Below are 16064 nucleotides of genomic sequence, written 5' to 3'. Positions count from 1 at the left end.
GCTGAGAGCCAAGGGTTTAGCACGGGAGTGCATTAACTACGTGTATGCTAGGCAAGTGTTCTACCTACTGAGCTGTACCCTCAGCGTTCTAATTCCTTAGTATGGATGTTTTTAATTGGCAAGAGGAAAGGGATACTGAAAGCAGAAACAGTCTTTCACGGCACGACGAGCCATCTGGGGAGCCCTAACTACTTTTTGGGTTTCCTGATCCTCATTTTTCAAGTAGTTAAGTGCATAGGGAGGGCATTTTATACTCAAACCATAACAACCCCAAATATATGAGAATGTGTCTCTAAAAAAGCAAAAAGCCCTAAACTATCATTGTAATAGCTAACAAAATAACAGCCCTTTCATGTATAGCCCATGCTCAAATACCACTTATGATCTAAACATTTTAAATATATATATTTAAATAATATATTTGAATTTTAAATAATATTCAATATCAAAACATATCAAATATAATATTTAATTATATAGTTTAATGTCAATATTATTTAATTGAATAATATCTGAATTAAAACTATATTATATATATTATTATATATTATATGTTATATACTATCATATATTATCATAATATATTATATCTGATATATATGTATATATATGTATATGTGTGTATATATATTATACATATATATGTGTGTGTGCGTGTGTGTGTGTGTGTGTGTGTGTGTGTGTGTGTATACATTACCTTGGACTGAATGAAGGACATCAAGTCCACACAGGTATTTATTTATGTGGTTGTCACTCTCCCATCACCAAGATGATCTTTAACAGTTGATTTTTATTCAGAGTATACTCTGTTCAAACCTGACATAGGCTCTTGTTGAATCATTACCAGGTTCTGTTTTCAAATGCCCAGTAGTGTGACCACAAGGATGTTTAGCTCTAACACACACAGTCTTGATTGAGGGTGGGGATACTGATCAGATCCCAGCTGATCAGCAGCAAAGACATTGAAGATAAAGGGGGTGCTCGTCCCAGTCTCTGAATTCATTAGAGAACCGCTAAGAACAATGGCATCCTTCCATCACAATGAAAAATAAATAAACAAACTATAAGTTAACAACTTTTTTTGGAATAAAGACCAACTCACCTAAATCTGAGGAGAGACAGGGGACAGGGAGGCATGGAGTCCAGGTTGGTCGGTCCTTGGGGACACTGAGTGCTGGTGAGGAGGAGTCGTGAATAACCGTAACAAACCAATAGAGGCTAAGCATGTAGTTACAGACTTCATGCCTCCTCCCTCAGGCTTCACAAACAACATGGCTGTGGGGAGGAGAGGCACAGCTGCTATAGGAAGGGCAGGGACCCCACTCTCCTCATCTCCCCTATTTAAAAATGCCCCAGAGAAGCAGAAGTGAAAGGTTCCTCTAGGACAGTACGGAACACACACTTGGTGGGAAGAAAAACAGTTAACCCTTCCACACCTCAAGAAGAGGCAGGCAGCCATGCTTGGCCCAAACTACCACTGCGTTGGGACAAGAACATGAGTGTGATCATAAAATAACCTCGAGCTCCGAATACACAGACCTTCTCCTCCCCTTCCCCTTCTCCTCCCCTCCCCCTTCCCGGCCTGTCCCCTTCCCCCTCTCCTCCCCCTCCTCCTTCTCTACCACATAAGGTATTAGAGCACTGTTGTGAGAGGAACCCGGGAGAAGCAAAAGCATACAGTCAAGCTTCCTTCCAAACTTGCTTTTTGATCATACCATGGTCTCTGCATCAGCTCCTGCCTCCAGGTTCCTGCCTCCAGGTTCCTGCCTCCAGGTTCCTGCCCCACTTCACTTCCTGTCCTGACTTCCTCCAAGTGTGAGCCAAATTAAACCCTTTCCTTCCTCACCTGCTTTTTGTGGTTTTGTTGCAGCAATAAAAACCCTAAGACAATATATGACACTGATTTGGAAACATCACACAGAAACTTGTAAACTTATTTTTAAAAAATGTCAATGCTGCTTATGAAATAACTAAGTGGTGCTGGATGGCCGCGGTGCTTTTATTAAGATGAAAACTATATTTAAAAAAAAAATCAAGTGAAGCCAGGTGGTGGTGGCACATGCCTTTAATCCCAGCACTTGGGAGGCAGAGGCAAGCAGATTTCTGAGTTCGAGGCCAGCCTGATCTCCAGAGTGAGTTCTAGGACAGCCAAGACTACACAGAGAAACCCTGTCTCAACACCCTCTTCCCCCCCCCAAAAAAAGTGAAAGTCTGTATGTTTTCACATTAACACAAGACATTAGATTTTATTTTATCTTTCATGAGTTAATGGACAAACTTTTGTTGTGAAAGCTAGAGTAGGCAAAACAGCTGATGTCTTAGTGCAAACTCATGGTGGGGACATTTTTACTTAAAATGTCCTCGATGAAGTTTTTAAAAATTATGAAGTTCTCACAATACCCCCATCTCCACCTTTATTAAGTCTTGACTCTAGATGGCTCTGTGTGTGTGTGTGTGTGTGTGTGTGTGTGTGTGTGTGTGCAAGCACATGCACACGCACTACAGCAAGCTCTTTATTAACTGACCATCTCCTCAGTCTCAAGTTACATATTTTCACAGGACAGACTTGAGTGCTTCACAGACATTTTCTCAAAAAAATGGATAAAGTAAGCTGTCATTTCAAAGAAAGTATTGGCATTTGTTGGGTGAAAATGAGAATTTTAGAAAACTACTGTTTGCCATCCCCAAACACATCTGATGAGATCAGTGGTGATTGTTTGAAAATGGAAATTTTGATACTGTGAAATTAAATATGCCAACATTTGCAAGCTCTGTATTTCTCAGTATTTTCAAAAAGACAAATTCAATGTTTAAAAATAAAATCACACATGGGCAACATGTCCATGCAAAGTGTGAGATAGACAAATGGATTTCAGAGTAGCAGAATGAAAAACATCCCTTAGCCATCCCAGATTCCCTTTCAACACTTACTTAAGGAGCTGCCATCTGTCAAGTTTTGACGTAGCAAAGACTAGCCACCATGACCTAAAGATGTTATCAGGATTGCGCTTGGTCTCCCAGCCTATCATCCCAGCTACTCAGGAGCCTGAGGCAAGAAGATCCAGAGTTCAAGGAAAACTTAGGCAATGTAGGAAGACCCTGCCTTCTAAAAAAAAAAAAAATACATGGGACAGGAGACAGCGGAGACAGCTCAGTGATAAGAGTGCTTGCTCCTCACTTTCCAACTATATATAAAAATATTCTTAATTTTATATATGGATGTTTTGTTTGTGTGGATATATGTACACCATGTGCATGCCTGGTACTCATATGTCAGAAGAGGATGTCAGATCTCTGGCAACTGGAGTTACAGGTTGTAAGCTGTTCTGTGGATGCTGAGAATAAGCACTCTTAACCACTGGCCCTGTGAGGGAGTTTGAAATACACATTATTCATGTTGAGGGTAGGGCTGTGAGAAGGGCATACCTTTGGGTGCCATCCTCAGGAACACTGAGGCAAGGTCTCTCATTAATCTAGTTCTCCCCAAGTAGACCGGACTGGCTAGTGGGCCCCAAGGATCTTGGCATCTTCTCCTCTCCAGTGCTGGGATTACAAGCACTCTGGGACAGGCATCTTAAGTGAGTTCTGAAGATCAAATTAAAGCAATGCAAAGTGAGCCATCCACCAAACCCCAAGGACAGTTTTCCTAAGTATTTCAGTCCCTCCCCCAAAAGCCCCGCCCCCACACTGCAACAAATGCAGTGTGAAGTCAGATAAAAGTCTGTCTCCTATCACAATGGAATTTGCAGAGTTAATAATACTTTGTATTTTGTTTTGAAAGTAGAGAAGGCTTTGTTTACAGTCCCAAATCAAAACTGGACCATTTGGACATCAAAAATGTGTAGGGACTGATGAGATTAGCTACTCTTGCAGAGGACCTGGGTTCAGTTCCTAGCACCTCACACAGAGGCTAACAACCTTCCCTAACTCCTGTTCTAGGAGATTTGACACCTTCCTCTGGCCTTCATGGGTATCAGTCATGCACATGGTACACACACATATATGCATGCAGGTCAACACTCACATACGTAGAGTAAAAACAAATATGTCCTTTAGGAAGAGTAAGAGTGAAATGATTTAAAATGAACCACTTAAGCATCAAGAGTAATACTTTTAATTAACTAAAATGTAACCAATATATACTTGTCCAAAAGTCCCTAGACAACCTTTAGAATACAACCATGATGACAATAAACTGTTTGCCTGAAATTTCAGGAAATGTAAGCCATGAACTAAAAATATTGCTGTAATATTGAATATTAAATATTAGGTATCCAATAACAGCTTTGCACTTGCATAAATGAATCATGTATTACACTTCATTTGTCTTTTAATAGTCTCTACGTAAAGACAATGATCAAGACCTCAAGAAAATTACAGGAACATCATAGGAATACAGTCTATGACTGTACAATCTGTGAGTGAACAGCAGTGGACTTTAACATTGGCAGTTGAGTACAATGAAACATTTACCATGCTGGCCTTCACATACAGCTTGCAGACTTTCTAATAAAGAACACCTGCATCCTCATATGCCTGTGGCCACACCAGTAAATCATGGTAGTGCAATTTTCTCTTTCAGTATCAGCTCAAAATAAAATAATTGTTAAGGAGGCTTAACAACAAGAGGATGAAAAACACACATTAGAGGTTCAAAATGCAAATTCATTTCATACGTTACTTTTATCATATCTTTTTTTAAAGATAGTTTATTTATTTTGAGTACACTGTAGCTGTCTTCAGACACACCAGAAGGGGGAATTGGATTTCATTACAGTTGGTTGTGAGCCACCATGTGGTTGCTGGGAATTGAACTCAGGACCTCTGGGAAGAACAGTCAGTCCTCTTAACATCTGAGCCATCTCTCCAGCCCTAGAAATACATCTTAAAACAAAATTATTAATACATAACCTGAGTTATCTATATGAAGCATCGGGGCTCTTTTAAAAAATTATTACTATCCCAGTAGAAATTTCTTTTCTGTTTGATGTTGAAATAGTTTGGGTTTGCTTCATTAAGATAGTGGCTCTCTCTGAAGCCGAGGCTGTCCTCAAATCTTTGGTAGTCCTTCTGCCTTGCCATCCCACATGTCTGGATTCAGTATAACAGACACCACACTTAACTCTAAATCTCAATACTGAAATTTTTAATAATTATTTCTACAGTTGTGACCAGTTGAAATAGGCAAGGGAAGTCTAGTATCAAATAATTGAGTCTTTGAATTAACTATATAGGAAAAAAATCAATACACAATATGTGTACACACTGGTGCTTATGCAGGGCAGACAAATTCAAGTGTCATTTCTCAGGAGCTCTCCACCTCGTTCTTTTTGAAATGGAGTTTCTCACTGGCTCGGGAGCTCACTCAATAGGCTATGCTGACTGGCCAGCAGGCCCCAGCAATGCACCAATTCTACCTCCCCAATGCAAGGATTAAACACACATACCACACACCCACCTTTTAACATGGATTCTGAGAATCAAGCCAGGTCAGGTAGAACTTCATCGAGAGAGCTATCTCTCTCTCCCACCCAACCACCACTGAAAGATGACTGTCAGAGCATGTTTGTTTGAGCTTACAATCCCAGAAGGGTAAAGGTTCATCACCATCCGAGCAGGGAAGCTGAGAGCAAGCATGGGGTAGAGCCTCAAGCTGAGAGCTCATACCTATGGCAAGCAAAAAGCAGCGAGCAAATTGGAAATGGCACATTTCTGTAACCAGAACGCCTACTCCTCCGTGAGGACCTTTTTTCCAGTAAGGCCAAATCTTCTAGACCTCCCCAGACAGCACCACTACCTGGGAATCAAGTGCTCAATGCCAGAGCCTATGGAAGACAGTCTCCTTCAACCCCCTCCCCAACCCCCATATCATGCTAAAAATTATATATGACTATTTAAGCATGTTCAAAGCATGTTTTATATTGCAATACAATATATTGTATTTTGAAAAATTCAATTTTTGATGGTCTCAGAAAGTTTTAGGGACCCAGAAGCTAAGAGCACTTGCTGTTCTTGCAGAGGGCTGGTAGGTAGTTCCCAGAACCCACATCGAGTGGCGAGTGGCTCACAACTGCCTGCAACTCCAGCTCCAGGGGGTCTACACTCTTCTGGCCTCCAGGACCTCAAGGTATATGCATATACTAACATGCATGTATGTATGTACACACACACACACACACACACACACACACACACAAATAGAAGAGCAAGTTTTACTCAGTCCTAAACTCAAACTTCCAACCATATCCTAATTAAATGGGTTAAATAAACCCGTTATTACTAACAAGGCAGCAAGTCTGTTCCCAAGAGTAGCTTCTCTCCTGGTAGGCTGCAACCAGCCAGAAATCCCCACATCAAGTCACTAGGAGGAGATGAAGATCCTTCAGAAAGAAACCACCTCAGACTTCCACCACCAGGCCATGTTCCCCTACCCCAGCCCACGAAATGTACAAATTCTCTCCTGAAGATTTCCCATAAATATAACATTGAAGGAATAAATATTTATGACTGCAAATGAAAGGAAATGAGACGTTAACTCCCAGTCAACCTTCCTTTGGAAGTTTCCAACTTACATTTTTTAACTTCCATTAAAATTATCTTTTAATGAAACAAACACAAAACATACCTGCTAAAGACTTTATTTGTGAGTTGTAATGGAACTCAGAAATAGCAGAGCATGAAAAATTTATTTATTAACTAGATACATGACAGAATACTTCTATTTTTTTAAGTAACAGAAAATTCCTAAAAATTTATATTAGATCTAATTATGTACCTTATAAAACTTCAAAGTAGTGACAAATTAACACACTGCTAGAAAAAAAATCAATATATTAAATATATATTACTCGATGAAATCAAATGAAATTGATAAAATATCTATCTCATGGATAATCTTAGTAAAGTGCTATTTTCATACTAAAAACAAAAATAAAGATTAAAAGTTTGTTTAGCCATCATTCTGGAAGTGTTACACTCAAGGTTCACCGTGACCATCACATTCCGGTGTAACCTACAGGAAACTAAGGATACACTAAGCCTTAAAATCATTTTCCTAGGACATCAGAAATGCCAACATTGCTGAAGGAAGCTTTTCATGACACAGGAGTACCAGACACAATTTTTCACTGTACAAAAATGACCTTTGGTTTTGGCTTAAAGCTGTTCTTTCTTACTAGCTTGATAGTTACAGCTAGCAAAAGTCATAAAAAAAAAAAAAAAAAAAACTGAGCCACGGACCTAAAGGCAATGAATGGCACATTATCATGGAATCGGGTATAAAGATCCCTGAAATCCACAGACATGTCAAGTACTTCCAGGTAAACAGTGATGCCAGAGAGTTCCTCACCTCCTATCATGAATAACCTCTAATGGGCATTAAAGCATTAGCCCAAGAGAGGAATCGGTTGGGGGAAAACGTCTGACTGAAGGCACACAATCTGCAGCAGATAAGACTGGCTCAACTGCAGATGCAAGCGTGTAGTCACCCTGAGCACATACAGACGCCACATGATTAGGGGCTGAATACCATCAGTGCATGGCTCCTACCACAAAAACTTTGTACCCATGAGTCATATATCCTTCAGTTCAGAACAAGCTACAACGTTCCATAATTAATGTTCTTTAATATACACATTGGCATTTCTCCAAAATGAAAATTTTAAATAAATAGGGCAGGTAAGATGAAATCAGAAACTGTAAGTCACAAAATGGCATGCCATCAAAGCGGTGTTCAATTTTATAACTCAAGGCTGCTGATGACTTTGTCTCTCTCTCCTTGAATAATCAAATGCAAATGCCTTTTAGCAATGGCAGCATTCAAATCCCACAAAAAGTCAAGCAGTGTCCCCTGAAGGAGCACCTCCATTGGCACAAACTGTAAAACCTGCTGAGGGGCGCTGGGATGGAGCAGAGTGCTCAAGAGGTCATTCACATTCTGCAGAAACTGGAAAACTGCATCTGGAAGGTTCTGATAACCAATGCACAGCAGGACGGCACAGGTCCTGCGGGGCTCCGAGGATGTGGGACAAGAGAATGTGATGAATCTGAAACAGCTGTGGAGGACAAAGGTCAAGCCAGCCATAAATCTTGTGAAGCAAGAAAGGATGGGCAAAATCATGACATCGCCTGTGTGAAGCTGCTTCAGTGAGTGCAGCAGGCAATCCAAAAACAAACGCTGGTATCTTGGGTCACCATCATGAAGCAAGGAACAGCTGAAGGTTGTGAGTTCAACGGATTCCAGAAGCTGGACTTCCAGTGGCGCATGCATTTGGAGATCACAGTCAGTCGGTGAACCCACAAACAGGCACTTGATTGGGTTGCTGGGTTCAAGGCCCTGCTCATCCTGAAGGTACTTGGTAAGGCTCAACAACTCAGATAATATCGATTCTTCTGAAAATATGTGACAACAGTGGTATTGCTGCTTGGGACTGACCTTGGAATCCATACTCAAAGCTTCTAAAGATTTCTCAATGGCTTCATTAAGAGTCTTTAAAATTTCACCATCACAGAAAGGAGAACACTTTACCTTCGACAGCTTCTTTCCTTCTAAGGTATGCCATGAGTGGTACTCAAGACTGGAAGCAGTCCCTTCCAGGAGGGAATGCTGCCCAGGATGATAGACAGTGTGTTCCTCCGCCCAACTATTGAAGTATCCTTTGGCTACTTTATCTTTCCATGAAAGGGTTTCCAGCATCTTCCGTTCATTATAGGTTTTAAAATACTTGTTTCTCTGTCCAAACCATTTCGTGTTCGTACTACAACCAATATTGGATTTTTTAACGAGCCAGTGATTTCTAGAAAGAGGCTTCAGTTGAAACTTTTGCATAAAATATTGTACAGCACAATCCCTTAAATTATTCAGTTTCTCTTGTTCCCCTGCTCCCATGCTCTCAAAAAGACGAATGTTCTCAGAAATAGTCTTTAACTGGTATCTATGAAAGAAGGCACAACACTCTTCGTGTTGCTCGAGAAAGGATTTTGGGATCACATGATGGGGAAAGAGCGCCTTCCTGGTCATCTCAGTGCCAAAGTTCAACACCATCTTAGATAGCCAGGGATGAACAGCCTCTCTTCCCTTATAGCAGAGACATACCACATAGACTTCTGAGTTTCCCGCCTTGCTAGTAGCAGGTTTGAAAACATGAACTTGGGCAAAGGAACAATTCAGCAGGTACATGAGGTTCACAGAACAATGTTCGAACAATGTAAACATCTTTAGAACCAAAGAGCCGCCATTTCCAAGGGTGGTCAGAGCAGTGACAGCTTCGCAATAATGCAAAGGAGAGACTAAAGCTTCCTGTTCCCCTGGGTTTCCCTGGCAATCAAAGCTCCCATCTGCAGTGACCAAGTGAACGGGAGCCATGTCGCCCAGGAAATCCTGGAGCCCGGTCAGATACTTCAGGGTCATGATATCACCGGTATTATCTGGGCCGAAGTACCAGGAGTGCAAGGTATTTGCAATCAGCCGGTCATCCGTAATCATCCGAAGAGTGTCATTTGCCTCATGGTATGGATTCAGGCTATTAGCCACCCAACTCCACTCACAGGGGAACCGGTGAGATTTTAAGTAATGGTTGAGGCTCGCTATGAAAGCTCCCGGAGCTTCACACAGGTGCAGAGAATTCAATCTTCCATTCTGAAAAACTTCCTTCGGAATAAGTGGGAAGCTACACAGGATCTCCTGGAATTTGCACCAGGCCTGAGTACAGAGTTCTGCGTTCATGGCCTTTTTGACATGAGAGATGACTTTGCCTGCCTTGTTGGTGAAGGCAGTGTGCCTGTGCCACTCATCCAGCTTCTTATCGCTCAGGAGGTTTTTCACTTCGTTTAGGGAGTTCTTCAAGTCAAGGAAAGCCCTGAACTCAGTGTGATCACAGGCGAAGCTCTCCGTGGGAGCTGGTAACTGCCACTCATGGTCGAGTGGCTTACAGTAGGAAAAGTTCTTGGCAAAGAGCTCAGACACATCATTGAGAATGTCTGGGCTGAAGGTCTCTGAACAAGCTAGCTGCTGAGTTGGAAGCTTTCTGCGCTTGCTCATTTTCAAACCAAGTTAAAATCTGGGAAGACAAAACGGAAGGTTACATGAGTCACCTTTACAGTGAGTGAAACAGCGCTGGAGCAAACCTGATCACACTGCAACAAATCCAGTACAATACAAAGGCTGATGTCAGCACAGTTACAAAGCAAAGAGACACGGAATAAAGGGGAGAGGCCTAGACATCCATCAGTCCTCAGCATAAATTCCAGCTCTGCTCCTTACAGTTTAATCAATGTCCTGGAAAATATACTTTTTATTCTGGGGTTCAATTTTTTTCTTATTTTAAAATACTGGTCTTTCAAATTATTTTTCAAGAGGAGGTACATAACAGAATATTTAGCAGAGAACAGCAGCTTTTGCCATAGCAACTCACCTGGCTCCTCCCCAAAGCTCTCTGTCCTCAGATTAGACACAACACACATACTGTAAACATATGTACATGCTTATGCTTCATCCTTGAATGTGACCGCAAATCAAACTCCTCTGGCACTTGTAATTCTCTTTGTAACCCACCTTCCTGGCTGGAGGATGTCTGAGCATCTGAGCCTGGCCCGGCCAAGCCTCTCTGTTGCCAGCAACTTACCCACTTACAAAGGTTGCTTTATACGCTGTTGATGACATTTCACTGAGGCGGGTACCTTGGAGGTACCAATCATCAAGGTAAACCATCACCCATTCATAGCTAGAGTTTGGATCTGAAATGCTGCCCAAAGACCCTTGAGAGAAAAGTTTGCCTCCCAGTTCATGGTGCTACTTGAAGGAGGGGAACCTTTAAGAGGCAGAGCCTATTGGAAGGAAGTTAGGTTACTGAGTAGCTATTTGGACTCCTGCCCTTTCTGTCCTTCCCTGGCTGCCATGAGGTGAACAGCCCTTTTCCTGCATGCACTCTCCACCATGCCCTGCCTCACCACAGGGCCAACAACCACAAGCCAACTGAAACTTCTGAAACCGTAAGCCAGAATAAACCCTTCTCCTAATACATTGCTCAACGTAGGTGTTTTGTCAAAGCAATGTAAAGCTAACCCAATGCGTATTTTACACTGTTTGTAAACTAATTTGTACTTAGATCACTGGCCCTCTTGATGATGCTAAAATTGTCCAACGGTTTCCCTGGTTATCTCTCTCAGGTTCCTGCCTCCCATATGCTTTGTTAGACAGTCCATACCTATCCTGTAACATCTAATTATTTCTCCAATCACTAAAACGTAAATGTACTGGCTGGTTTTTTGTGTCAACTTGACACAGGCTGGAGTTATCACAGAGAAGGGAGCTTCAGTTGGGGAAGTGCCTCCATGAGATCCAGCTGTGGGGCATTTTCTCAATTAGTGATCAAGGGGGTAGGGCCCCTTGTGGGTGGTGCCATCCCTGGGCTGGAAGTCTTGGGTTCTATAAGAGAGCAGGCTGAGCAAGGCAGGGGAAGCAAGCCAATAAGGAACATCCCTCCATGGCCTCTGCATCAGCTCCTGCTTCCTGACCTGCTTGAGTTCCAGTCCTGACTTCCTTTGGTGATGAACAGCCATGTGGAAGTAAGCCAAATAAACCCTTTCCTCCCCAACTTGCTTCATGGTCATGATGTTTGTGCAGGAATAGAAACCCTGACTAAGACAGTAACAGATGTCAAAAACAAAATTTAAAACTGAAAGAAAAGTCTGTAGCAAATACAACTGCAGTCACTCTGCATCCTAGACTGCAGTGCTGGCTGATGGGCTGACAAGATGGTTCAGCAGGTACAGAAGATTGCTGCCAAGTCTCTGACGATCTGAGTTCAATCCTGCAAACCCATGTGGTGCAAGAAAAAGAATGGACTCCTGCAAGTATGGCCACACGCATACACTCACGTAATAAATGTAAACAGAACAAAAACCCTAACAGCAAGAGCAACAACAACAAAACCCCTAACTGCCTAGGAAACCAGACGCATCTGTCTTGGATGTCTAGGCTAAGAAAACGAAAGATGGCATTGTTGGAAAGCTTTAATTCCACCAAGTGGAATCCTGAGTGTCATACGTCACCCTATGGTGAATTGAGGCATGCTTAAGTTTTCAGTTCATGCTCTGCAATGATGTCATAGTCAATTCATCCAACAAATGGTTAGACATAAAATTTGTTAGACATAAAAAAAACTGTCAACTAAATCCCCATCCCACAAAAAGCAGACATTCAAGGTTAAAATCACGAGTCGGGCACGTTTCTTTGCACGCTGAGCAGGATGAACTCAAAGGAAATATAAACTGAGAAATAAAGGTTAGCTATGACCACACCTGTGACTCCATGACATTGGTCTGAGTCCTGTCCTTTTACCAAACCTTTCCATCCTGTGTTCATCTGGTATACACGTCGGTGAGCTCCTTAAAGCAGTGGGTACCTTTTTTAATCATCTTGTTTGCCACAACTACCTACAAGTCCCGTGTGAGTAGAGATTAACTGTCACAAACAGCTACATCACCTAACAGTTAGAAACTGTATTAAGAAAAGCTTCTAAGGGAAGACAGAAACAGGGTAGGTATTTCTGCATGCACAAAAATCCTATGTAAGAGCAAACAGAAAATTTACTACAATGAGCTCATCTGTCCTGAATCACACTGTGCTTACTGGGAATTGCAGCTACATTTAGACCTCAAATACATTCTATTTTGGGAAAAAAGTCTACTTTTAGTCATTAAGTTCACATACTAATTAGTGACTGTGGTTAAGCTGTGAAATCTTGCTGAAATTAAGCAATTACCTTCACTTACAAACAACTAAAGGGGTTCAAACACTCCAATGTTCCTGACCGTACTTGAGCTTTACTGCCAACTAATTCTTAACATTGCCACCCCCTTATACATTTCACTGCAGTCATACAAGCCTGCTGTTCACTGAAGAGCAGGTATATTGCATGTTGAAACACTTTGCCAGGTACTAAGAGGCAATCTCTACCTGGGCTTGACTTCCCCAAGTATCTGTATAGTTAATTCCCTCAACTCCTCCTCCTAGTATTTGCTCAAAGGCAATTTACTCTGTGAAGCTGGGCTCCCAATGTCCCTTACCTCACTTTCTTCCATGGCATTCACATTTATCACTTATTTTTCCCCCGTGTTCTGTTTGTGATTTGTCTTTCTCAACTTCCTCAAACTAGAATGTAAGCTCTGCACACTTGCAGGACAGGAACCTTTGTTTTGCTTACTTACATGTTCCCCCAAAAGGTTCCAACAGTGGCTAGTGGGCATCGAAGCACACTAACATTAACTGGATAAATGGACGACTATTACACTTTACCCAAAAGACGAAGCTCTGAACAAAATAATGCATTTCAATTTCACCCCAGCACTTCAATGAACGACTTAAAAAACAAAAAACAAAAAAAAATTTTTTTCAATTAAATGCATGTCGTCTCCAAAGTGCATGTGCAGATTTCCCAGTGTGTGAACCTCGGTGCCTTTCATTAAGCACTCCATGGAGCGGCATTTGTGAGGTTGATCAGTATCACCTGTATCATTTTGCAGGCTCCAGGAGGAAGGCAGGAAGCTTCCAGTCCAAAGCCACAAAGAAACGATTGTAACATTTGTAAGTCCAACACCAAAGTCGCTAAGTTCTTAACATCTGTCAGGTCTAAGTGAGCATCGGGGAGTGTTAGCACTGTTCCCGCCAACTTTTCCTAGGAAATAAAAACATTGGGGCATGTGCAGTGCTCACACCGGGTCCCCGGACAGCCTCGTCTCAGACACTCATTCGAGCAGCCCCGCCCCTTGCCGCAGCGAACCGTCCCGGGACTGTCACTCACGGAGAGGCCGGGTCCGCATTCCTTCAGCCCACGCCCACCAGAGCCGCTCGAGCTGGAGCAGAGTAGCTCTGCACACGCGGTCTTCACTCTAGCGAGCCACCTGCCACTTCCGCTCCCGGGAACAGCTTCCGGGGGTGGCGTCTTCTCTACGTACTTGGCAACCGCGTTGCGGACAAAGAGGAGGGAGCGTCTGGAAGACCGCCCGGACCCGCGCACGCGCAACTGGAGCCAGAGCCTCCTCCAGGCCACGCCTCCGCCGGCTGCAAGACTCTTACAACCACACTGCGCACGCGCCTTCCGGGAGGCCTGGCATCACAGGCGCCGACGTCACTACGGAGGTTGGCAACTTCAAGAGCTGAGCTCTGGTGCTGAGAAACGCGTCCGTCTCTGCGGGTCGCCATGGCAACGGGATGGGCTTTGGAACCCGAAGGTTTACCCTGGATAGATAGATGCTAGTTTCTAGGAGAGACTGCATTAAAATTGAAGCTCAATGGATAACTTGAGTTCAAAACCAAATTAAAGAAACGAAAGTATCATCACTTAGTGTGTTTACATATTAAGCCAAGAAAAAACAAAACAAAACACGTAGTGTAGTGCCAAAAGCCTTTGAGCCCAGCTCTCATGACCCAGAGGGAAGCAGATCTCTGAGTTCGAAGTCATCCTGGTCTACATAGAGTTCCAGGTCAGCCAGGGCTACCAGAGGAGGGTCTCTCAGGCTTGGGACTTCCTAGTTAGGCCAGACTGTCCAGCTAATCACAGGTATCCACCTGTCTCCACCTCCCCAGCTGTGGGTAGCCACAGCTGCCATGAGCTCATAAGCGTAACAGCACTTCCCTCATCCTCCAGTTCTTCCGCTCTTTTCACCCCCCTTCCAGCAAAGTTCTCTGAGCCTTGGGGGAGCAGGTGTTATATAGATGGCCCCGTCTACGGCTGAGTGCTCAGTTACTTCTCAGAACTTTGAACAGAGACGAGTCTGTATTAACTACCACCCACTTCAATAGGAGCTTTTCGGAAGACTGGGAAGAGCACCGATCCACAGGTATAAGAATAAATATTCAGAAGGCTGTTTGGCGACTTGACCATTTAGGGGAAAAAAAATCAGTGGACTCTCCCTTAGAGCCTACAATTTTGTTAGTTATGGATTTTGGCCCTGTTTACAATACGAGGCATGAATTCCCTCTTCTGGAGCAGGCAAGTATCTACTGAATATTTTAGAAATGTTCCCTTAAATTCCTTCCTAGTCTTCCACCCTCAAGAAGCAGCTACCAATGTATTTCCTTTACCCTAGTTTAGATGGTCTAGTCTAGAATTTCACATAATTCAGTCATTACAGTTTGATTCTTTTATCCCAGCCTCTTCCTGTTCAATTTATTATTTAAAATGCATTCATTCATATTGTTTTATGTCTTTATAATTCATATTACAAATGGTTTGTCATTCTGTGGGTTGACTTTAATCAGTTCTTCGACTGAAGGATGACTGTTTAGTTTCTAGACTGGTGATATTATGAATGAACCTGTTTGTGAACTGTCTAATATATTGTTGTAAGCATATGCTCTCATTATTCTTGTGTAAGTGACTTAGGTGTGGAGGAACTGGGTCATCCAGTAGGTCAGCTACTTAACAGCATCACCGCCAAGGGGAGAGAGAGAATCATTGCAGCCGTTGTGTAACTTCCTAAGTCTTCCCCAGATTTCTGAAGTATTCCATCGTTTCATATTCCTACCCATAATGCAACTTTTCACTATTGTCTTTTCATCTTAGCCATTGGAGAGAATCTGTTGCTTTTTAAATACGATTATTTTTAATTTAATTTATTCTTTGAAACTTTCATATATATCTACAATATATTTTGATCACCCTCGTCCTCTTCCAATTTCCCCCTCCCGATTTCATACAATCTTCTTTACTTTCGTTTTTATAGCTCACTGATTCCAATTAGATCGTATATGCATAGGACCATCCACTAGACCATGGGTGACCTACAAGATGCCACTTTCTTGATAATAAATATTAGTTTAAAAATGTCAATATATGAATATTGTTCCTTTGTGGAACCAAGTAGTATGTGAGAGATTTGTAATCTATTAAATGAAATTACTGTGTTTATTAATACTGTCAGGAATATTCCAAACAGAAAGGATGTAGGGAGGCTTCCCTGAGTAAAACAGTCACTGCACAAACAGTGACCATAAAACTGAAAGGAAAAATTAAAGCTTTAGACCTGTGCTGACTAGGAAGAAAAGTTATGGGCCTAAGAAT

The 16064-nt window shown here is 42.3% G+C and overlaps 2 protein-coding genes and 1 long non-coding RNA gene across 7 annotated transcripts in view; 1 reads left to right on the top strand and 2 right to left on the bottom strand.

Annotated features, from left to right (window-relative positions):
- Positions 1 to 1330, bottom strand: part of Hydin (HYDIN axonemal central pair apparatus protein) — a 421354-nt gene extending 420024 nt beyond the window's left edge. For all 4 annotated transcript variants that reach the window (XM_031341421.1, XM_031341424.1, XM_031341423.1 and 1 more), the window contains exon 1: positions 1103 to 1330. In XM_031341421.1, the coding sequence (XP_031197281.1) occupies positions 1103 to 1226 (124 nt within the window). In that variant the 5' untranslated portion in view covers positions 1227 to 1330. The remainder of the gene's footprint in view (positions 1 to 1102) is intronic.
- A 5292-nt stretch (positions 1331 to 6622) lies between these two features.
- Positions 6623 to 14300, bottom strand: Cmtr2 (cap methyltransferase 2). 2 transcript variants are annotated; one of them, XM_031341427.1, is made up of 2 exons: positions 13509 to 14300; positions 6623 to 10058 (listed from the first exon to the last, which is right to left on the bottom strand). In XM_031341427.1, exon 2 carries the CDS (start codon positions 10037 to 10039, stop codon positions 7739 to 7741), a length of 2301 nt encoding a protein of 766 aa, XP_031197287.1. In that variant the 5' UTR covers positions 10040 to 10058; positions 13509 to 14300; the 3' UTR covers positions 6623 to 7738. The 2 variants fall into 2 exon arrangements, with proteins under 2 accessions (XP_031197287.1, XP_031197286.1); XM_031341426.1 differs by having other exon boundaries at positions 13803 to 14300.
- Positions 14301 to 14804: 504 nt separating this feature from the next.
- The window catches only part of LOC116070173, a 44245-nt gene continuing 42985 nt past the window's right edge, over positions 14805 to 16064 (top strand). The window contains exon 1 of the long non-coding RNA XR_004110297.1: positions 14805 to 14841. This is a non-coding gene — a long non-coding RNA (uncharacterized LOC116070173). The remainder of the gene's footprint in view (positions 14842 to 16064) is intronic.

This window comes from Mastomys coucha, unplaced genomic scaffold (assembly GCF_008632895.1).
Source record: "Mastomys coucha isolate ucsf_1 unplaced genomic scaffold, UCSF_Mcou_1 pScaffold22, whole genome shotgun sequence".
NCBI lineage: Eukaryota > Metazoa > Chordata > Mammalia > Rodentia > Muridae > Mastomys > Mastomys coucha.
This window is presented reverse-complemented; position numbering and strand designations above follow the sequence as displayed.

Excerpts from the sequence above, each read along its gene's own strand:
- Cmtr2 (XM_031341427.1), bottom strand. The coding sequence starts at position 10,039 with ATGAGCAAGCGCAGAAAGCTTCCAACTCAGCAGCTAGCTTGTTCAGAG.